This window comes from Nerophis ophidion, linkage group LG08, assembly GCF_033978795.1.
Source record: "Nerophis ophidion isolate RoL-2023_Sa linkage group LG08, RoL_Noph_v1.0, whole genome shotgun sequence".
Classification (NCBI taxonomy): Eukaryota; Metazoa; Chordata; class Actinopteri; order Syngnathiformes; family Syngnathidae; genus Nerophis; species Nerophis ophidion.
The window spans coordinates 44,643,969-44,668,379 of record NC_084618.1 but is presented as its reverse complement, the minus strand read 5'-3'; the positions used below and the strand labels follow the sequence as shown (position 1 = coordinate 44,668,379).

The following is a 24,411-nucleotide window of genomic DNA, read 5'->3' as shown; positions in this document are numbered from 1 at the left end:
CTTGTGGAGGGTGTCCGGTCCGATCCGGTGGCCATGTACTGCTTGCCCGTGTATCGGCTGGGGACATCCCTGCGCTGCTGATCCGCCTCCGCTTGGGATGGTTTCCTGCTGGCTCCGCTGTGAACGGGACTCTCGCTGCTGTGTTGGATCCGCTTTGGACTGGACTCTCGCGACTGTGTTGGATCCAATATGGATTTAACTTTCACAGTATCATGTTAGACCCGCTCGACATCCATTGCTTTCGTCCTCTCCAAGGTTCTCATAGTCATCATTGTCACCGACGTCCCACTGGGTGGGAGTTTTCCTTGCCCTTATGTGGGCCTACCGAGGATGTGGTAGTGGTTTGTGTTGTGATTTGTGCAGCCCTTTGAGACACTAGTGATTTAGGGCTATATAAGTAAACATTGATTGATTGATTGAACCACTGCTGTATAGTGATGAATCAAATAAATATTTGATTTGATTTGACATTAAATTTGCAAAATGCGGTTGCGCATTTTGCAAATTGCGCGCCATTGATATTGTGCTTACAACATATGTAACCAGACATTTTAATGTACAATAAAGCTGTACAAAAAGTGCGTCATATGTCATAATAGACTAAATTCTAGAATAATAAATGTTGACAGCGATATTCCATCAATATATTTGGGTGCATACGTGCTTTCTTATTGAGATGTACGTCAAAATGCTTGTGTGCCCGGAACACAAAATGATGAGTTCAGTTGCCAACCTTTGGAATTAAAAAACGCGGTAAATTTTGTAATCGTCATTTCCGGTAAGTGGTCCTCCAGGACATTGCTTCCCTGTCAAAATTTACACACCTGGGAAACAAGTACGGTACACGGTCACAGTGTAAATACTTACTGTATTTATTTGAGTCAAAGTCACATTCATAAGGGCTACATTTAAACCTAAAAATATATTTTACAATGACGTAAAGTTCGTAAACTAGAGAAGACCGTTTTTTTATAACCCACACATGCGCAAATGCAGCTTCCTTTGCTCTCTCGTTCGACCACAAACGTCAAAACGACATTTACAACGTTGATCACACTATTTTGCTAATGTTTACTAAAATAGGATGATAGCAAAAAATGTTAAAAGTAACTTTTATGAGTGACGTACTTTGTCCGCAATGCACTGAAAATGATTTGTGAGAGACGGAATCATTTTTCAATATGCCGTGAAGTCGGACATAAATAGCCGTCGGACATAACGTTAACGGCTGCCTTCAGATGGCGTCTCCGCTGTCTTGAACTTTCGCTTGTGGGAAACATTGTGTGTTTAGTGGCACGTTTCATTGCTATTTTGTCACCTTTCTTCATACATTAGCCAGTGGCGGCATCCAAGTGTTTGATACTTTTTTTAAATCGGTAAAAATCGAAGACGTTGAAGTTGATTTTGTGACCGGACTTAAACGCCTGCATCTCATTTGCAAATAACAATGAATACAGGTACGTTACACTTTCTGTATTTTTTTATGTGAAATTTGCACTTTTTTTAACGAACAACCATGATTCAATAGGTGTGCAGCTTCCTGTTTCCGCTTTGCGCCTCCTGGTGTCACCAATTCAGCTTGTGTCTGCAGCAATCTGGCAGACCATCCAGAATCGAGTTGTGGCTGATTATGGGTTGCTGGAGGATTTCGTTTCCATGGTGACAGACATTGTCCCAGATCTGCTCACTAACTCTCAGAGGACCCAACTCATCCTGGGCCTGCAAGTGCGGGTAAGAAGGCCACTTATGGAATGAAAATGTAGTTACAGTTAATGTAGGTACACTACTACCTTGGGTTTGCAATGCCCTATTTTTAATGAGAATTAGATGGATAAATAGATAGATAGTACCTTATTGATTATTTTATCATGAGAGTTCCTTCAGTAAAATAAAATTCCAGCAGCAGTGTACAAAGTTGAGATCAATTTAAAGGCCTACTGAAACCCACTAATACTGACCATGCAGTCTGATAGTTTATACAACAATGACAAAATATTTACATTGCAACACATGCCAAAACGTCCGGTTTAGTTTACTAAATTGCAATTCTAAATTTCCCGCGGAGTTTCTTGTTCAAAACGTCGCGGAATGAAGACGCGTGCGCGTGACGTCACGGACTGTCAGGAAATATTAGCGCAGCACCATTTTCGGCTAAAAGTCGTCTCTTTTCATCGCGCAATTACACAGTATTCTGGACATCTGTGTAGCTGAATCTTTTGCAATTTGTTCAATTAAAAATGGAGAAGTCAAAGTAGAAAAATGGAGTTGGGAAGCTTTAGCCTTTAGCCACACAAACACACGGCGTTTCCTTGTTTAAAATTCCCGGAGGTGAAGCTTTACTATGGATCAGAGCGGTCAAGCGAACATGGTTTCCGACCACTTGTAAACCGGCAGGTTTCGGTGAGAAAATTGTGTTAAAAAGTCGCCTCTTACCGGAGATCTGTGGAGTTTGCGCCGTCCTTGTATCGGCCGTCGTCTTCCCTCAGACACTGGCCTCAAGACACCCGTGGACACACCCTTCCGACTATCAGGTACTATTTATCCATCCATTTTCTACCGCTATTCCCTTTAATCTCACTAAAACACTAGCAAAACAATAGAAAGATAAGGGATTTTCCAGAATTATCCTAGTAAATGTGTCTAAAAACATCTGAATCCGTCCCAATGCAATTGCCTTTTCTTTTTTACTTCATTTTTTTTTTTTCTAGTCCTTCGCTATCAATATCATCATCCACAAATCTTTCATCCTCGCTCAAATTAATGGGGAAATTGTCGTTTTCTCGGTCCGAATAGCTCTTGCTGCTGGACGCTCCCATTAAAAACAATGTGAGGACGTGAGGAGCCCTCACCCTTGTGACGTCATCGTCTGCGACTTCCGGTAAAGACAAGGCTTTTTTATCAGCACCAAAAGTTGCGAACTTTATTGTCTATGTTCTGTACTAAATCCTTTCAGCAAAAATATGGCAATATCGCAAAATGATCAAGTATGACATATAGAATGGACCTGCTATCCCCGTTTAAATAAGAAAATCTAATTTCAGTAGGCCTTTAAAAAGTAAATAATGGGGGTATAAATGGAAACAAAATAGAAAAATATTACAACAACAATACAAATAAAAAGCATCAACGGGAATAACAATTTGACAGTAAAATAAGAATATAACAAGAGGAACTAGGCAGTAGTGAACATATTATGAAAAAGTATTGCACTGTGATTGTTTTGCATCCCCTGTCATCCGAGTACCCCCCACAAACATCCCCAGAGAGGAGTTGTACAGTCTAATGGCGTGTGGGACAAAGGAGTTTTTTAGTCTATTAGTCCTGCACTTGGGATGAAGCAGTCTAGCACTGAACAGGCTCCTCTGGCTAATGATATGACCATATTATGAAAAAGTATTGCACTGTCATTGTTTTGCATCCCCTGTCATCCGAGTACCCCCCACAAACATCCCCAGAGAGGAGTTGTACAGTCTAATGGCGTGTGGGACAAATGAGTTTTTTAGTCTAGTAGTCCTGCACTTGGGATGAAGCAGTCTAGCACTGAACAGGCTCCTCTGGCTAATAACTGTATGCAGAGGGTGACTGGCATCCAGGATGCTCACTAGTTTTTTCACAGTCCTCTTCTCTGCCACCGTCACCAGTGGGTCCTGTTATTGCCATATATGGTATTAACTACGTTTTAACATGCAAGAGTTGTATAATAATTGATCAAAATGAATGTACTTACAAGACGTTCCGCAGAGTATGTTCCCAAATAATCCCACGTATTGGTGTGCCAATCTTGTGTTAATATACTGCGCAAGTACGTCTGTGGCTGTGATGTACACATGTATTTTAGGTGGCAGGTGCTCTGGCCAGAAAAAAGGGCACCTATCGTGAAAAATACTCCGAAATTTATTGTGAATCGCAGCAGTATATTTTCACCAAACTACTTAACTCAAGACCTTGTTAGAATGGATCGCACAGGGTTTATGATGCTTACCCTTACCCTTGGTTGGAGCCCCAGTACGGGCATGTCTTTATTTTTGTATTTTTTTGACAGATTTTACGACCTTAACATTAAACAAGTGTTAGTAACATAGTTATTGAAAGACATAACGCCGAGGAATTACTTTTAGTAGTGCCTCGATCACAGAGAAGTAATGAGCTAATGCAGCTATGGACATTCCGAACCGGTGAGCTGAAAGTTTGTGTTTTACTATGAATAATGCCTCATAACCTGCTTAGTGGTCAGAGTGTCCGCCCAGAGATCGGTAGGTCGTGAGTCGCGAGTTCAAACCCCGGCCGAGTCATACCAAAGGCTAAAAATAGGAGCCATTACCTCCCTGCTTGGCACTCAGCATCAAGGGTTGGAATTGGGGGTTAAATCACCAAAAATTGATTCCCGGGCGCGGCCATCGCTGATCAATTATTCGTTGCAGCCCTACAAGTATCGTTGTATTGTGTTTTTTTAATATTGTAATCGGTCCAACAAAATAACAAGTACTAATGTACTATTAATACATAATAATACACTTCCAAACCATTCCCAGACCAGCAACACTTTGAATAGCAATCAACACAGCAATTGACATGGCATACAAACATGACACAAACAATAAAAAAATAATATTGTCAACAGCAGTATCAATATTAATAACATTTTCAACATAACAGTGATTAAAAACATAAAAAAACATGCAAAAAAATAAATAATTGTTATAATCACTCATTTACATTGCCATCACAGCCATTAATAAAAAAATAAATAAAAATGAACTATAGTGTCACAGTGGCTTACACTTGCATCGCATATCATAAGCTTGACAACACATTGTATCCAATATTTACCACAAGGATAAAAAAGTCATATTTTAAGTTCATTTAATAGTTAAAACAAATTTATATCATGGCTAATAATAATAGATTATATTTAAATAGCGCTTTTTTATTGACTTTGTGAGAACCCATCATTCACTCACTCTACATTCACACGTAGGTGGTGGTAAGCTACATTTTTAGCCACAGCCACCCTGGTGTAGACTAATGGAAGCGTGGCTGCCAATCCCATATTCCAGGATATGACTCATTATTATCTAAACTAAATGTATTTTTTTTCTACTGATAACATCTCCATAGCTTGTGTATACCGGTCAATATGAGTTGGACTAGCAATATCTAGCCAATTTTTAAATATTACTGTTTTTGCAACGTTTCTAGCTGTGCCAATGGTGTGGTTAAGTTTGCACCAAATAACGTCAGGTGCTGCGTGTCGGAGGAGACTTACTGTAGACTTTTTCCCCCACAAGAACTCAAATATATGACCCCTCAGATATTAAAACATTTTTGGGGAATTGTTTCCAGAGATCAATTTGTATTCTTAAATTAATGAAGTAAAAAGGGCTTTTTTCTCATGCAAAGCAAAGTCAGCACTTTGATAGAGAAAGTGAGGGGAAAATTATTAAATTCAAGAAAGACATTTTAGCAAAACACGATTATGACGTCCGTCTTTCTTCTCCTCGCTCGCCCTCTCAATAAGATCTTCTCTCACAAGTCCTCACATTTTTAGCTTACTTTGATGCAATACACATTTTCTACTGCGTCTAAAACTATAATTGTTCTTTTTTAGTGTTTAGTGTTAACATTTTGTGGCGTCTGAACAGATAAATTGGATCTACAGTTTTTGATTAAATTCATTTGTTTTTCATATGTTTTGGTTTTCAACTAAACTTTTTAGAACGTATTGATACCATAAACCAAGGTAGCGCTGTATGCTTATTGTTGTACTTTTTAGGAATAGAATGCTCTACAATGTTTTTTGAACAGTATTCCTACCTTTGTATTTTCTTTAGCTTATCTTGGAGTTATGTCAGCTTAAAAAAACAGCCAACTTACACACCATGCAGAAACATCTGGACAGACTGAACATCCTCATTAAGGTATTTACACTCTATACTGTACTTATTGTAATCCTATGTACAGTAGATCCCCGCCTATTTAAGTTTTAGCATCTCTACATATTTGGAGATTCATTTTCTCTTGGTAAATATAGTGCTGCAGCTCTGAATCAAGTCAATAAATTCATTTTCCAGCATTAAGATGCTTTGATGAGACTCGATGTTTTGGAACATCGCATTTTACCGCAAATAGCAGGGATTTACTGTACTGCATATGAACATTAGGTTAAAATAACGTTTATACATTTTTTTTCTCCTACTGTTATGTTTCACAATATTTTGCAGGCATTTGCTACGGATGATGATGACGAGCCATGTTTAGACTTTGTAGATTTTGTCAAACACTTGCTGAACAGTCCTGCTCAGAGGGAACACTTCTTTCTGGTGAGTGCACACTCGGGTGAAACAAATGTCACAAAAAAGTGGATGTATTGTGATTCTATGTATTGGTCCTAACAATTGAAAGCAACAAAAATGACAGATTCCTGAAAAAAAGTTATAGTTTTGTTTTCTCTTTTACACCATTTAAATTATTCGCTTTATATAAATGACATTAGTAAAGTTAAAAAGTATTCTAAAGTTATTATTATTCGCAAATTATACAACAGCGCTTTTGTTCAGGAGAGAATACACAAAAGCTAATACAAATAACAGAAGAAAAACAAATTAAAAAGATGGGTAGACAAAAACAGACTATCCTTAAACTCAGTAAAACTAAAATAATGCTATTTGGTAACAGTAGAAGGGAAAGTCAAACACAAATACAAATAGATGGAATATAAATTGAAAGAGTAAATGAAACCACATTTTTAGGTATAATGATTGATGATAAAATAAACTGGAAATCTCGTATAAAAAATATACAACATAAAGTAGCAAGAAACATGTCAATAATGAATAAGGCTAAATATGTATTGGACCGTGATACCATATCTGAGTTATTGTGCAGAAATATTATGAAAAAACTACAAAAGTACACTTCATTCATTAACCGTGTTACAAAAAAGATCAGTTAGAATAATACATAATGTTGGATATACACAACATTAAAACTATTTATTCATTGAATTGAAAATACTGAAATTCCACGACATAAACGGCTAAAATTATGCACAAAGCAAACTAAAATCTGCTACCCAAGAGTATACAAGAATTATTCTCAATAAAAGAGGAGAGATATAACCTTTAGAGAAAAATGTAATTTAAAACATTTGTACGCACGTAGACCATTTAAAACCTTCAGTATATCAGTATGTGGAATTAAATTATAGAATAGATTAAGCAAAGAAACCAAACAATGTACTAATGTGATCAAATTCAAGTAACTCTTCAATCCAATCCAATGCACTTTATTTATATAGCACATTTAAACAACAATAACATTTCCAAAGTGCTGCACAGCCATGTTAAAAACAATATTATGCTCCACCAATGACTGAATAAAAACAAAAAATAAATAAATATAAAACCAATATAAAAACAAATATGATCAAAAACAATTTTAAAGGGTAAATTCAATTAAAACAGTAAAGTAGAAATCAAAGTGTATAAAAAACAGAGGACAACAGAGGACAGAGGACCACACAACTCACGTAGTGTTAAAAGCCAAAGAATAAAAGTGGGTCTTCAAACTTAGTGTTTACAAAGTACAAAGAAGAACCATGATAAACATTCTGAATTTATTCCATCCATCCATATATATTCTATATACTCTTATTTATCTAGAAAATATAACTTGCCTCACTATTCATTTTTTTATTTTTACTGTTATTACTTAAAAAGTATATTGTGAATAAATTGAGAACAGGGAGTGAACAAATGTGTTAGCAACTGGAAAAGGGGTAGGAATAGATAAGCTCTGCTTCTTTTCCACTCCTTTTCAAAACTGTGATGTACTGGTAGGGCTGCAACAAATAATTGATCAAGTCGATTTCAAAAAAGCTTTGATTTATGTTGCATGGCTTTGGATAACTGTTTAATAGGTGGAACAAATAAACCTATATAAATTCCAGACGCATTGAGTGCCCAGAATTTTAAATACATGGACAAAGGTTCTGCACAGCCGCGACGATAGAGCGCACATGAGATCAGTGTTGTGTGGGTGCCACTATTTAATTTAATTTTTTTAAATTAATGAACACATGTTAAAAGTGCAACTCAAACTGTGATGACATGGTTGCTTCAGTAAGATTTTCTTGTAACCATACTCAGAATGATCGATGAATGTACACCTACAATTTTTAGAGCAAGTATATTTATTTAATTAAACGCATGTATTTTTCATATTTTACTAGTACAATGTATATAAATAGCCAAAAAAGACTAAAATGTTAAGAGCCACCTGTTTTTAAATGGTGCCCACCCGATTGTTCTACAAATTTAGTTTTGTAGCCTCGTGTATGAATTGAAACATATTTAGACAGGTGCTTGTGTACCGCCACACGCTTACAGCCCAGTGGCGAGCACGGTCTTCATCCTCCTCGGGGTTGCTTGGTCCCACAGCGAGACCGTCGTCTGGAGGCGGGTCGCCTCTTAGCCTGTGCCTTCTTCTCTTTCTTTCGTGTGTGTCGGTCTGGACTTACGGAGCCTGTTGGCCGTGATGGATTTTCTTTTTTTTGATTGCTTTCGGCGTCTCGGGCATTTTGTCGCGTCTTCTCAAAGATAGGGGAGCCCGTAGTGCATTTGATTTAATGTAAACAATTTCATTGGCTCACTGTGACCTGTGCGGCAATTTCATTGTAACACGTGCAGAATGTGGCTTACTATTGTCATGCTGAAATAAGCAAGTCCGTCCATGATAACGTTGCTTGGATGGCAACATATGTTGTTCCAAAACCTGCATTTACCTTTCAACATTAACGGTGCCCTCACAGATGTGTAAGTTACACATGCCTTGGGCACTAATACACCCCCATACCATCACAGATGCTGGCTTTTGAACTTTGCGCCTATAACACTCCGGATGGTTCTTTTCCTCTTTGGTCCGTAGGACACGACATCCACAGTTTCCAAAAACAATTTGAAATGTGGGCTCGTCAGACCACAGAACACCTTTCCACTTTGCATCAGTCCATATTCAATGAGCTCGGGCCCAGCGAAGCTGGCGGCATTTCAGGGTGTTGTTAATAAATGGCTTTCGCTTTCCATAGTAGAGTTTTTACTTGCACTTACAGATGTAGCGACAGTACTGCCTGAGGAACCGAAGGTCACGTTGGTTTTCGTCCTTGCCGCTTACGTGCAGTGATGTCTCCAGATTCTCTGATGCTTTTAAGGATTTTATGGACCCTAGATGGTGAAGTCTCTAAATTCCTTGCAAAAGCTTGTTGAGAAATATTGTTCTTAAACTGTTCGACAATTTGCTCACGCATTTGTTCACAAAGTGGTGACCCCCGACCCATCCTTGTTTGTGAATGACTGAGGATTTCATGGAAGCTGTTTTTATACCCAATCATGGCACCCACCTGTTCCCAATTAGCCTGTTCACCTGTGGAATGTTCCAAATAAGTGTTTGATGAGCATTACTTAACTTTTTCAGTGTCTTTTGCCACTATTGCCAGTTTTTTTAGAACATGTTACAGGCATGAGATTCCAACTGAACTATTCATCCATCCATCCATTTTCTGCCGCTTATTCCGTTTGAGGTCGCGGGGGGCGCTGGTGCCTATCTCAGCTACAATCGGGCGGAAGGCGGCGTACACCCTGGACAAGTCGCCACCTCATCGCAGCCAACTGAACTAATATTTGCAAAAAATAATAAAGTTAACCAGTTCGAACATAAGTATCTTGTCTTTTCAGTCTATTCAATTGAATATAGGTTGAAAAGGATTTGCAAATCATTGTATTCTGTTTGTATTTACGGTTTACACAACGCGCCAACTTCACTGGTTTTGGGTTTTGTAAGAATAATAAGTCCCTCTGTCTCTGACTCCTTCGTGGTCATGTGACATGAGTGTTTTGATTTTGCTTACTGGTTTTGATGACCCACCTTATTTTGCTTTTGATTGGCCAGTCCGTATTGTTTCGCCCTACCCTTTAGCCAATTGTGACTCATCATACGAACACAAACCAATCATCATACTTTTTTTTTGTATGTATGAATGTTCTCATTCATGCAGGTCATTTCATTTTCTCCATATTTTTTTGGCATGGATTCGCAGTCCATTTTCTTGCTGTTGCTTGAGTTTAGATGTAAGCTTAAAGCTACATGGGATTGTCAACAATAAATTGGCCCTAGTGTGTGAATGTGTGTGTGAATGTTGTCTATTTGTGTTGGCCCTGTGATGAGGTGGCGACTTGTCCAGTGTTTACCGTGCCTATCGCCCGACTGCAGCTGAGATAGGCTCCAGCGACCCTGAAAGAGATAAGCAGTCGAAAATGGATGGATGGATGAGTCTAAAAGTAGCTAAACTACAGGAAAAGTTACTTGTTAAAAAAGGAGCCAAGCTACTGGAAAATGTAGCTAACCTTCATAGCTTAGCTACATGTAGCTTGTTACTGCCTTTAAACATATTACATCCGTTTTCTTTTTAGAATGTTTTTCCAGAGGAGTTTGGCCCTTCGTATGACAAAGCCCTCAACTCCCTGATGGAGATATTTCTGTCCAGACTTGAGGCTTTTCTCCCTTGGAAAACGTTCCAACAGGTACTTAAAAATAATACATTACATACTAATCATCTACATTTCAAGAAATATCAGGAATATCTATTAATTTTAGGTCACGTCTGCATGTGATGAGGTGTCCTCTGCTCTGGTAAACAGTATGGAATCCATGCGACATTCTGAGGAGCTCAAGACCCTGCTGAACCATCAGAGGGATCACATTCACCTCAAACCCAATGGCAAGTGCTTTCTACTTACCTCTGTCTTAAGGAAGCCAAGATAACAACTGTTGAAGGTGGTGTCCATTAGAGGTGAGAAAAATTACTGATTCATGGGCAATTCTGAATCGACTGACAACTGTCCAAGTATCTATTATTAAAGTATGTTTATAAAAGTAATACAGGCGGTTTTAAAATGAAAATCTATTGCAGACAGATGGAAGAAAAAGGACAGGACAAGCTATGCAAGCCGCAGCGCTAAAGGAAGCTTGAATGTGAAGTAGTGAAACATGGAAAGAATAAATGCTTCATACACATCAACGTAAATCTAACTGGAACCGTGTTACAGTAGAAGAACTGATTAAGTCACAAGAGAAAATAATATCCACGCAGTGTGAAAACGTTGTTAGCCATAGATATGAATAAGTTAGTAGATATGGTGATATTTTACGGCATCTGGGTGGAAAGTAGGGACATTTCTTTTCATTTTATCACTTATCAGGCAGCTATTGTTTCTAGTCTTCCACATATATAATGTATCTATGCTGTGCACACTCGCATCCAAAATACAGAAATTACACAATACTGCATAGGTTAGTAGCCACAGGTGGAGCCTTCTATACATGGTATTAATAATTAAATATAATTTATAATATAAACCCCCATGTCGTGTTTTACCGAAAACCCACACATATTGATCAATACTCACACCACCCACTGGAACACAAACTGGGAATTATCAGAACCCTACAACACAAAGCTGATAATGTTCCTACTGGCCCACAGGTCGAAGAAAAACAGCATAAGTATTTGAGGGATGCTCTCAAAACCTGTGGGTACCTCAGCTGGTTGTTTGTGAAAAGTGCATCCAGTTCTAGAATAAACAAGAACAGAGAGGATGAGGAGGAAAAGGTGACGGACGCAAACATATTCTCATTCCATATGTATCAGGTGTATCTAAGAATCTCAGAACAATTTTTAACAAACACAACATCCCAGTACACATCAAAGCAGGCAGCACCCTGAGACACAGACTGGTGCATCCTAAAGAACGGACTCCCCATACCCACAAAAACAACCTGGTGTATGCTATCCAGTAGGGTTGTGAATCGTTGAACACTGCACGATTCAATTCGATTCTTGGTGGTAACGATTTCATTCAGAATCGATTCTAGATTAAAAAGCAATACTTTTTTTTTTACTATCATTGGGTGCCAGCTCTATGATTAACTACATTCCTCCATAAAATAAACAGGTGTTATCAAGGATGGGAATTTTCCGCGGATCTGCGGAATTCCGCCGATTTTGGCACCGCCAGGATCATTTCTGTGAATCGTTTAAATCCAGGGAGAAAATTATATACGTGGTTAGGTACTTGTGGTTTTTGTCTCTGCGTTGACCTAGTTATCAGTACAAGGCAGAGAATTCCCGCGAAAAATATAATGCCAATGTGTGAAGGCACCAGATTGGCGAGCTCTACTATCAGCTGACAACATCAACCAACCAATGACATTGCCCGTTGTAGGCGTCTGCACGCGTCGTTTGCCGACAATATCTAGTCCCTGATCCCTGATCAATTATTGTGAGCGTTTCTGAACTCGTATTCTGTTTATATTGGTTGTGTTTATCGGCGACTAATCTGGAAAGAAAACACAGTAGCTCTCAATTAACACGTTTCTTTATTGACAAAACAGTTTCAGACATGGTTAAGCTTATTCAAGATAGGAATGCTTCATTAGCGAAAGATATCGATAAGGACGTGAGAAACAAGTGGAACTGGGGATGGCTCGATATATCTATCAAACTGAAGGTGAAGATTAACAACGATATCGTGGAAGTAGACGAACTGATCAGCGATTTCATTGCAAAGTGCGATGAACCGGGACGTGCTCAGTGCTTATATTGCAAGGACACTGTGAACTATGGATCTTGGGGAAAGGTGGCACTCTTTGACCACGTGAAATCGGCAAGGCATCTAAGTAAAGTGAGTTTACGGAGAAGAGTTCTGGTTAATCCATTTGTAGGCCTATTTTTGTCTATAATCCAAAAGTGTGCAAGAATTTGATATATGTGTAAACGTGTATACATACATTTCATCACATGATACATTTTTATGAAAATATTTGCTAATAAATGTGAAATTTTGGTCAGGAGAATATTGTTAGATTTTGACTCAAAATAGCAGGAAATGCATCCTAAGCTAACAGATATCAACATTTTTCTGGGGGAGCATGCCCCCAGGCCCCCCTAGCAGGCGGGTGCATCGTGTGCGGCCGCTATGTGGCCTTCCGCGAAGCAGTGTTTTAGGATTAAAAAAAATTTCAGCTGGTTTTGTAAATCTTCATTCCCATCCCTGGTTTTACATTTCTATATATTACTTGAAAGACAACTACTATTGTTTAATACAATTATACCCAAACATTTAATAAAGTCAAATACAAATAAGGCAACAAGAGAAGTACAATCCCGCACTTCTCTTTTGCTAATTAAATCTGTACAGCAGATATGACCATCTACAGCAACAATACAATTTTCCAGAGTGAATAATTACTCATTGAGTTTATTATTTTTTTAAATTATGTTTTACTTTTGTTACTGTATGTAAAATCTGCACCGAAACCACATAATTTCTCCATTGTGGGATGAATAAAGTTTAACCTATTATATCATATATGATATACAGTATGATAATTAAAGATACATAAGTAAACAAGGTAACACTTTAGTATGGGCAACATATTCTAAGTAAAAAATACACTAGGGGAACATATTGTGAGTAACAGACTTAATTTAGAGTTATTTGGTTAGGTTTAGGGGGTTAGGTTTAGGGCAGAATAAGGCATTAATAAGCACTTTATGACTAATTAAGAGCCAATATGTTACTAATTTGCATGTTAATAAGGAACTAATTAATGGTTAATATGTTCCCATAATCAAATTAGAAACAAATCGTAGTCTGAATTATAATCAAATCTTGAGGTGCCCAAAGATTCCCTTTTTGCTATGTACTCACCATTTTGAGGTTTTTGAGCGCCACATCTGGGTTCTTGTAGTGCAAAGCATTTTGCGGTACTACTCAGTGTTCATCACCTTATGCACTCAAAGGACTGGGGGCCGGATCGTCTACTAATGGTGAATTCCCCTTGTCCTGGAAGTTGGAATTTTCCAGTCCCAGTCTGAAATTTCAACTGGAACGCCCCCACCGAGGTCTGATTTGCTACTTGAAAAGTCTGAGAGTCCTTACCACATCCCAAGTTGGCTTCAAATATGGCTGCTCTGTGTTTAAACAATGATAGAAGCTTCTGTGGTATCCATTATTTGCACTTCTGACTATTGTTGCACTAAATCAGCCGTGTATGTTGTATTGTTGGACGTCTATACATGGTTATGTTACTGAAGGGAACAGTTTTTTTACTGTGTTTTATACATTCTATATCGCTAGCAATAGCGTCTGTGTTTCTTCTTCATCCACTGTTTTTTGAAGGTTGCTGAAGGAATGCATCTTTTTTCATAAGTTTTTTGTATTTAGATAAAGCAAGCTAATGACTAGCTTTCATTGATGTGGCCATCTTGATTTCCAAACATTGTAACTGAACTGCTCACAACTCTGCTGTGACGTAATTCCCAGCTCCCACTTCCAACTTCCGAGGTTAATATAACAAACTAGAAGACTTTGTGTACGATTGATGACAATTACAAAAGTGGTGCACAGCGCCTTATTTAAATGAAGTTTCTGCGTGTACGTGGCTTTCACCATGGAGACAATCATTTACTGCACATTCATGTTATCAGACTGTGGCGTTTTTTTAAACGTGCATTAGGCATCTACAGTATGTACCAATTTTTAAGGATATTTTAGAATGCAGTCCTGCACAGAGGTGGGAATATTTGGGCACCTTAAAAATATACATCTATAATTGTTATATTCCATCCATCCATTTTCTACCGCTTATTCCCTTTGCATTCGGGTGGAAGGAGGCGTACACCCTGGACAAGTCGGCACCTCATCGCAGTAATTGTTATATTGTATATTGTTAATATATTGTATTTTATTTTTATTATTAATATATATTCTAAGTGTATTATATTTATCCATCCATACATCTATTTTCTACCGCTTGTCCCTCTCGGGGTCGCGAGGGTGGCTGGAGCCTTTCTGAGCTGCATTCGGGTGGAGGGCCCACACATATACAAAGACAACATCAACACTCACATTCACACATTTGGGATAATTCAGTGTTACCATTAATTATTGATCATATGTCTACAAGGCTGCTCCTTTGGCTACTGACATCTACAGTCTTGCGTCATTTCTGTTTTTTGGAGTAGTGCGCACAGCATAGATGTTTACGTGGAAGACTAGATACATGAGAACTGTAGGTGCCTGCTAAGTGAACAAAAAAGAATACAATCCCTCCTTTGTGATCAGGCATCTTTGATTTTTTTGTGTTCCTTGTATAACCACAGAATTTTCCGACACTTTGGGAACAGTTGCCATACACTTAGGGCTCAAAGACGTGCGTCATCACTCTGCTCATTTTTATATCTAATCATATCTGCGTGTTGCCACTGTGTGGATATTAATGTCTCTCCGCTCTCTTCTGCTGTAATGTGATTCTTGTTAACCTTCTGTTGAAATGTACAAAGCATTATTTTTTTTTTTTTTCATTGATTCACATTCAAGCGAATGTGCGCCATGGCTAGCAAAGCTTGTACTCTGTTTACCCAGCTAACTTATCATTTTAAAAGGGAACATTATCACAATTTCAGAAGGGTTAAAACCAATAAAAATCAGTTCCCAGTGGCTTATTTTATTTTTCCAAGTTTTTTTTACAAATTTTACCCATCCCGGTATATCCCGAAAAAAGGCTTTAAAGTGCCTGATTTTCGCTATCTGTGAAGCCACTGTTCATTTTCCTGTGACGTCATCCACTGATGCCAATACAAACAAATGGATAGCACAGAAAGATATAGCAACATTAGCTTGGATTCAGACTCTGATTTCAGCGGCTTAACCCTTGTGTGGTGTTCGGGTCTGTGAGACCCGTTTTCTATGTTTATTACAAGAAAAATTATACAATTAATTTTTTCAAACTGAGACTCAATGGCTTAGGCTCATTTTCTGTGAAGAACATATATCAGAATATGTATTTAATGAACACACACCATACACCGCCCTACACATTTCTATTACATATAAGATGTCCAGGGTTCCCTGGACCCGGGGCTAATAGAAGTGTGGAAATTGATGTTCTGTGTACCACACACACACACACACACACAGACACACAGCAGGCCTAGACAGGAGGAGGACAGAGTGTAGGTACACAGAACATCAGAGGGTCAAATGTGCGAGAAAACGAGAGCAGACAGTGCCGGCGTGGGAACCGCAGGTGCAATAACATGAAAGAACCAGTTCCCACACAAGGTTGCAACACTACTTTACAACACTACCTGCCAAAGCTGTTCGCTCTCCCTCCCCATTGATGAACAGCGTATGCCATTTAGGGGCCGCTGCCCCTTTCGGCAGTATATGCCATCAAAACCTGCAAAGTATGATATAAAGATCTGGGCTGCCTGTGATGCTTCTTCCTCATATGCTTGGAATTTACAAGTCTACACAGGGAAATCTGATGGAGGAGCCCCCGGGAAAAACCAAGGAATGAGAGTTGTCCTCGACATGTCTCAGGGACTCAGTGGACACATCACATGCGACAATTTTTTTTACTTCGCACAAACTGAGACAGGAGCTCCTGAAGAGGAAGCTGAGCATGGTGGGAACAATAAGGAAAAACAGGTCAGAGCTCCCACCTCAACTGCTGACTTCAAAGAACAGGCGTGTCAAGTCTTCCAAGTTTGTATACATGGCTGACCCATCCCTGGTATCCTATGTGCCGAAGAAAGGCAAGAATGAGGTACTCACACTGCACAGGAAAGGAAGAATCTGTGACCAGGAAAATCACAAACCAGAGATCATTATGGATTATAATGCCACAAAAAGAGGGGGTAGACAATATGGACAAGCTGGTGACGGCCTACAGCTGCAAACGGAAGACTCTACGCTGGCCACTGGTGATATTCTTTGACATGTTGGACATGAGTGAAGCGCCAGAAAAGACGGCACTTTCTTGAGGATCTGGGAATGGCATTGGTGAGACCACAAATCGAGAGAAGAAATGTGTTGTATAGGCTAGTGGCTAAAGCCCATGTGTTCAATGGGGCTGATGTGTTGTCTTAACTGATATGTTTACTCTGTGTTCATGTTGTTTAGCTTGTGTTGTGCACCTGAATGGGTTAAATTTCAAGTTCAAAGAAATAAGTCAGTAGTTTCTAAAAAAACTTGCTTCACTTGTAAATTTATTTTCACTCATATCTTGATTTTAAATGATTTTCTTTATTATGTTTTAAATAATACATTAAAAATGTGACAACAAAGGTAAAGGGCAAATATTAACCATATATATTGTTTATACTGCTTGTAATTGGGATAAGGTAAACATCTGTTCAGTATTTTAACATAAAATATTTGATTGTGAGGCATTAAAAGTCACAAAATGCAACGGGTCCATCAGACCCACTAACACTGGCTGAGTAACAACAATATGAACACCACACAAGGCTTAAGTGATTCAACAGATTACGCATGTATTGAAACGGATGGTTGGAGTATGGAGGCAGATAGCGAAAACGAAATTGAAGAAGAAACTGAAGCTATTTAGCAAATCCATCCATCCATTTTCTACCGCTTATTCCCTTTCGGGGTCGCGGGGGGCGCTGGCGCCTATCTCAGCTACAATCGGGCGGAAGGCAGGGTACACCCTGAACAAGTCGCCACCTCATCGCAGGGCTATTTAAATCTATTGACGCTATTCGGCCATGTCTGCCTTAGCATCGCCGGTAAAATGTGCAGACCAAACGTTCGGGACTTTCGCATCTTGTGACACTGGATCAACTTAAATCTGTCGATTGGTAAGTCTTTGTTTGGCATTAAATGTGGGTGGAGGGAAACGCTGGATGCAAATATAGCTACAACTCTACGTACAGCTAGCCTAAATAGCATGTTAGCATCGATTAGCTGGCAGTCATGTCGCGACCAAATATGTCTGATTAGCACATAAGTCAACAACATCAACAAAACTCACCTTTGTGATTTTGTTGACTTTATCGTTGGAAATGCATCTGCAGGTTATCCATACATCTCTGTGCCATGTCTGCCTTAGCATCGCCGGTAAAATGTGCAGACACTCCGGCGCATTCAATGGGGGTCTGGCGGCAGATTTCTTTGACTTTATCGTTGGAAATGCATCTGCTTTGAGTGTCGCAGGATATCCACACAATCTTGCCATCTCTGTAGTAGCATAGTTTTCGTCGGTAAAGTGTGCGAAACAAACGACTGACCATTTCGTCGGCTTTCCCCACACCCTCGTATTTTGAACAAATTTCGTCCAATTTCTTGCCACTTTCGCATTTGTGGGCCAGTGGTGCAACTTCAATCCCTCCCTGTTAGTGTTGTTTCACCCTCCGACAACACACCGACGAGGCATGATGTCTCCAAAGTACGAAAAACAGTCGAAAAAACGGAAAATAACAGAGCTGAGACGCGGTGTTTGTAGTGTGTTTGAGAAAATGGCGGCTTTATTACCCATGTGACGTCACGTTCTGTCATCGCTCCTAGAGCGATAAATAGAAAGGCGTTTAATTTGCCAAAAGTCACCCATTTAGAGTTTGGAAATCGGTTAAAAAAATATATGGTCTTTTTTTTCTGCAACATCAAGGTATATATTGACGCTTACATAGGTCTGGTGATAATGTTCCCCTTTAAGAGTTTTAACTAACGATTCTCTCATGGTTGGTTCGAACCAAACTTGCGTTAAGAAAATATTAACATTAATGCTGCATTTAAGAACCTTCTGTTTTACTTATTTTAACATACGTAAATAATTGATGTTTGGACATAAAATGCCCACGTTCTAATCGTGATGCATTGGAGAATCAACCATTTTTTTCACCTCAAGTGCCCCAATGCATCCACTACGTAACCCACTTTTTTAGCACGTTGAAGGTATGCCCTGGTAGACGCCTTCAACTGTCAACAGTCAATTTTATTGTCAGTTCTTCACATGTACAAGACATACAAGGAATCGAAATTCAAGATTTTTTTTGTCATATTAATACATATGAACAAAATGAATTATACTAAAAAAATGCTAGGAGACACCAAAACGCATCACTATTTATTTTTAATCAGCCTCTTATGTCATCCAGCAGCTATTAAATTGTAAACTAACATTGCTGAATAAACATGTCTTAATATTTTAATTATGTACATATATGTTGACATGCATACGTCGGACGGTGCCGCAGCGCGATGGATTCCTTTCTCACAGCAATTTCTGTGCAACTGTTAGTTTGCACGCACATTTCAGACATGCTAAATAAAGACGCAAAACCGCTCCTGCATAACAGTTTGTCTTAATAAATCTAATTTGTGTGCTAAATACTCAGATTAGCATTTTGTCCTCCCTGTATTGTAGGCATTCTTATCAGCATTTATTCTGCATATTCACGAAGACAGCCATGCTAAATGGTTTGTGCTCCTTATTTTGCTTACTTAAAGGGGAATATTATCACCAGATCTATGTAAGCGTCAATACATACCTTGATGTTGCAGAAAACAGACCATATATTTTTTTAACCGATTTCCGAACTCTAAATGGGTGAATTTTGGCGAATTAATCGCCTTTCTGTTTTTGGCGATGACGTCAGAACGTGACGTCATCGAGGTGATACAGCCGCCATTTTCATTTTCAACACGTTGCAAACACCGGGTCTCAGCTCTGTTATTTTCGACTATTTTTTGGAACCTTGGAAACATCATGCCTCGTCGGTGTGTTGTTGGAGGGTGTAACAACACTAACAGGGAGGGATTCAAGTTGCACCACTGGCCCGAAGATGTGAAAGTGTCTGCCGCCAGACCCCCATTGAATGTACCAAAGTGTCTCCACGTTTTACCGGCGATGACAGACGTGACACAGAGATGTATGGATAACCTGTAGATGCATTTGCAACGATAAAGTCAACTAAATCACAAAGGTGAGTTTTGTTGATGTTGTTGACTTATGTGCTAATCAGACATATTTGGTCGCGGCGTGACTGCCAGCTAATCGATGCTAACATGCTATGCTAATCGATGCTAACATGCTATTTACCGGCGGTGCTAAAGCAGACATGGCACAGAGATGTATGGATAACCTGCAGATGCATTTGCAACTATATTACGTTTCCTTCCACCCACATTTATTGCGAAAAAAACACTTACCAATCGACGGATTTAAGTTGCTCCAGTGTCACAAGATGCCAAAGTCCTGATCGTTTGGTCCGCACATTTTACCGGCAATGCTAACGCAGGTATTCGGCCATGCTATTGCAATGAATAGTTTCAATAGCTATTCGCTCAATAGTCTAAGTTTTGTTCTTCAATACTTTAATACTCCAACCAGCTGTTTCAATACATGCGTAATCTGTTGAATCGCTTAAGCCGCTGAAATCCGAGTCTGAATCCGAGCTAATGTCGCTATATCTTGCTGTGGTATTCGCCATTGTTTGTTTGTATTGGCAGCACTGTATGACGTCACAGGAAAATGAACAGTGTCTTGGCAGAGAGCGAAAAAAAAAGGCACTTTAAGGCTTTTTTTTAGGGATATTCCGGGACCGGTAACATTTTGAAAAAAAATTCAAAAAATACAACAAGCCTCTGGGAACTGATTTTTATTGTTTTTAACCCTTTTGAAATGTTTATAATGTTCGCCTTTAAGAGTCTCAATTCTGTGCACAGGAGCTTTGTAGATCAACTTTTTTGGTGATTTCAAGTTTGCACGCGTTTTCATAAGCGCAAACCTTTAAAGAGATCAGGCCCTATATGTGTGTACGAAAGTGCGCTATGTGAGACACAGTGTACACAAAACAACACTTAGTTGGAACAGAGCAATAAGGCACTGCAGGAAAATGCTAAAGAATCAATAGTAAAAAGTAACAACAAAAAAACCTACCTGTAATAAAGTGGGGGGGGATACTGAATATACAAAACTAAAATGAAGACAAGTCAGTCAGAGTCTAGTTTTGTAATTCATCAAACAATAACATATGTTGACAGTCTGTTCTGTTTTCTGTTTAGATGACTCCCTGAATGGGGCCTGCATCCTGTCAGCGCTCAAGCGTGTCGTAGTAAAAGAACACTGCTTGCAAGGTAGCCAAACATGCACATTTTCTCTCCACGGAGAGATGAAAACCGTCACAGGGGATCCTATCAAGACAGAGATGGATGAAGTTGATTGGGCAGAAATCCCAAAAAGTCAATTAGGTGATGTTTCTTCTCCTACAGCGGGTGACTGCGTTCAAGGGGAAAATCTTGATCGGCCTTTGCAGTCTAAATCTGTGCGACCAAACCGAGGCCTTAAGATGCAAATGATTTTGTTGGAAGAGAAAAAAGGGCTGAATAATGAAGATCTTCCTCTAAGAAAATCTGTGGCAAGTCCTTCCGATCACTCTGACAATGAAGACTTAAGCGACGGATGCAATACTTCCTCATGGTCCTTCTATTCTGATGAGGACTCTTGTGGTGCTCCTCATTCTTGGTCCGAGTACTCAAGTGACCACTCTCTCGATGCTCCTGCCAGAAGTTCACCGCCAAGTCGCATCAAGGAGGTCGCTTCTGTCCCAAATCAAAACAAAGGGTTGGAAAATACCAGCAACAAAGAGCTGTGCCATAAGAAACCTCCTCAAAAAAGCTCCCGTCAAATCCGGTGTTTCATCTGCAATGAGCAAGTCAACACAAACCTGAAAACCCACCTGAGGACCCACTTCCCCGACGGTCAGTACGCATGCCCGCGGTGCGACAGCCGCTTCAAGCTTTTCACCTCGCTCAAGCTGCATTTGAAAAGAATTTGCTACGACCACGTCGGGCAGCAAGCAGGCCCGGCGTCGGGCCCTGATCTTTACAAATGCGAGAAATGCGAGGAGGCGTTCAAGTACAAACTGTCCCTAGAAGCTCATCAGCGCACTCATCATGAACTCTACTGCAGCGTGTGCAGGAAGGTTTTAAAAGACGCCGCTATGTTAGAAAGGCACAAGTCTTCCCACATTGGCTTTCAGTGTACTCGCTGTGAAGAGACGTTCACTCTTTTTAAGCCGCTGCTCAGACACGCTGAAAACTTCCACAAGATCAGCAGACCCTTTAAGTGCAACCACTGCTCGAAAATCTTCCCCGGTCTTCGCTTTCTAATCAAGCACGAGTGGAAGCACACGGGCCACCTACCGTTTCAGTGTGCGCTTTGTGGTTTGCGATTCAGAAACGACGCCGATCTCGTTTCGCATCAGAGAGTCCACACTAGGGAGAAACCCTACCTCTGTGCCGAGTGCGGAAAAACCTTCTCGCAGAGGTCTAATCTGCTGCGGCACCTGCATTTCATCCACAGCGAGTCGAAAAACGAGAAGAAACATATCTGCACCGAGTGCAATGCGTCCTTCAAAGAGAAAGGAGCGCTGACACTGCACCAAAAGAGGAAGCACCACAAACAACGGTTCCGCCACACTTGTTCCTACTGCGGCAAGACGTTCTCTGCCTCGTCCATCAAAAGACACACACTGATTCACACGGGAGAGAGACCTTTCAAATGCGATGTTCCTGAGTGTGACAAGTCCTTTTTGTCCGCAGTTGAGGTGAAGAAGCATGTTCTCATGTTCCACACTAGCGAAAGACCATTCAAATGTGAGATCTGCCAAAAGGGCTTTGTCACTCTTGGTTTACTGAACTCGCATGCCAAGATACACTCGGGAAAGAAGCCGTTTGTCTGCAACATTTGCCTCAAGGCTTTCCCAAAGAGCTACAGCATGAATAGGCACAAAAAACTTGTGCATTCGTTGGCAAGCTAAGTCAAGATGTGATGCCAGAGTACCGGTACTCACTTTTGGTCTTGTGGACCACATCACATTCTGCCAAGGCCTCAGATGTTTTATTGTCAAACTTAGACTGCCCTCGCAACACATTCTATACCAGGGCTGACAAACTAGTTATCATTGAGGGGCACATTGCTTCTATCAGTTAAAAATACATGAGTATTCATGTATAAGGATTCACCTCATGGTAATTGTCTATGCATTTTATTATGGTTATTTTTTTACGTACACTGAAAGAAATCAATTCTGTAGATTTTAGGGATAGAAAATGGCAGCTCAGTTGCCAAAAAGTTGTCATGAAAGTCTGGTGGTGTCACTGCATACTACTGAAAATTGGAAAAACACTTTGTGTGTGTAAAATTCTGGTGACTAAACTGCCGTTGTGTTTTTTTTTACTGTGAAACCGAAGGTTGTTTTCATGGTGTTTTCCGTAAATGGATAAAGGTTACCACGGGGTTTTTTTCCTGTAAAATTCTGAGCTACCAGTTTTTTACCTTCAACAATCTACAGTTGCTTTTACGGTGTATTACTGTAAAAGCAAAAAAAAAATACCACTTTTTTTTTTTTTTACGGTAAAGTTTTGGTAACTCAGCTGCTGTAGTTTGGAGGGTTTTTTTTAACCGCAAAATCCTTTAGCATTTTACAGTGTACAATTTCCTGGATAACTTGCTTTGCAATCAAAAATCCAGCTAATATTTACAGTAAGTACTACTTTTTATTTTAACAAAAAATGTTTGGAATGTGTGAATCTTTGCAATTTCATGCGCCAAGTTAATTTTTTTCTTTCTAAACGGAAAGAATGTAAACATTTAGTAAGAAAAGATATTGTGCTTTATTGACACATTGTGCCCAGGCTTTCGCGGGGAATATAAAATGTGACGGGCCAGATCCAGCCCCCGGGCCTTGAGTTTGACACATGTTCTCAACAATGTGCAGTTAGATAGACAAAACGTCCTGAAGAAAGAGGAGCTCCGGTAGTTTGGTTGAGGATAGGTGTTATGAATCATTTTCTCTCCTTCATTTTATTTCTTTTTTCTGATTTCTCCATGTAAGAATAAACATTACAAAAGTATGTGTTGTCCTTTCCACTAAATAAAAAATTCAGTGTCAACATGTTTACACAATACACTACAGATATTCCTCAAATGTGGAAATTAAATAAACATCCTTAGCATAACCTTACACTAATAAAAATGACCGATCAAGCCAGAGTCGTGCATAAAGGAAGTGGGTGGCTGTGCCCGGTAGCATGTGTGGTGATGTTAGTTTTCCTGACAAAATAAACCAAACTGTTACGTGAAAATATAGTTTTAAACGTACTCCAGCTAGTACACTTTCAACAAATTAATGTGTGTGTATATAATTATATATTTATGTATATAGACGGGCTTCACGGTGGCAGAGGGATGAGTGCGTCTGCCTCACAATACGAAGGTCCTGAGTAGTCCTGGGTTCAATCCCAGGCTCGGGACCTTTCTGTGTGGAGTTTGCATGTTCTCCCCGTGACTGGGTGGGTTCCCTCCGGGTACTCCGGCTTCCTTCCACTTCCAAATACATGCACCTGGGGATAGGTTGATTGGCAACACTAAATTGGCCCTAGTGTGTGAGTGTGAATGTTGTCTATCTGTGTCAGCCCTGCGATGAGGTGGCGACTTGCCCAGGGTGTACGCCACCTTCTGCCCGATTGTAGCTTAGGTAGGCAC

At 39.7% G+C, this 24,411-nt stretch overlaps 1 protein-coding gene across 5 annotated transcripts; it reads left to right on the top strand.

The window, feature by feature from the left end:
- The first annotated feature begins 855 nt into the window (after window positions 1-855).
- LOC133557823 (zinc finger protein 345-like) lies at window positions 856-23,780 on the top strand. Of its 5 annotated transcripts, XM_061908648.1 has the most exons (8): window positions 856-1,457; window positions 1,529-1,731; window positions 5,832-5,918; window positions 6,222-6,320; window positions 10,467-10,577; window positions 10,651-10,774; window positions 20,928-20,999; window positions 21,135-23,780. In XM_061908648.1, the coding sequence occupies exons 1-8, from the start codon at window positions 1,448-1,450 to the stop codon at window positions 22,682-22,684; spliced, it is 2,256 nt and encodes a 751-aa protein (XP_061764632.1). In that variant the 5' UTR covers window positions 856-1,447; the 3' UTR covers window positions 22,685-23,780. The 5 variants fall into 5 exon arrangements, with proteins under 5 accessions (XP_061764632.1, XP_061764630.1, XP_061764629.1 ...); XM_061908646.1 differs by having other exon boundaries at window positions 857-1,457; window positions 1,592-1,731; window positions 20,928-23,780; XM_061908645.1 differs by having other exon boundaries at window positions 858-1,457; window positions 20,928-23,780.
- Window positions 23,781-24,411: the final 631 nt, after the last annotated feature.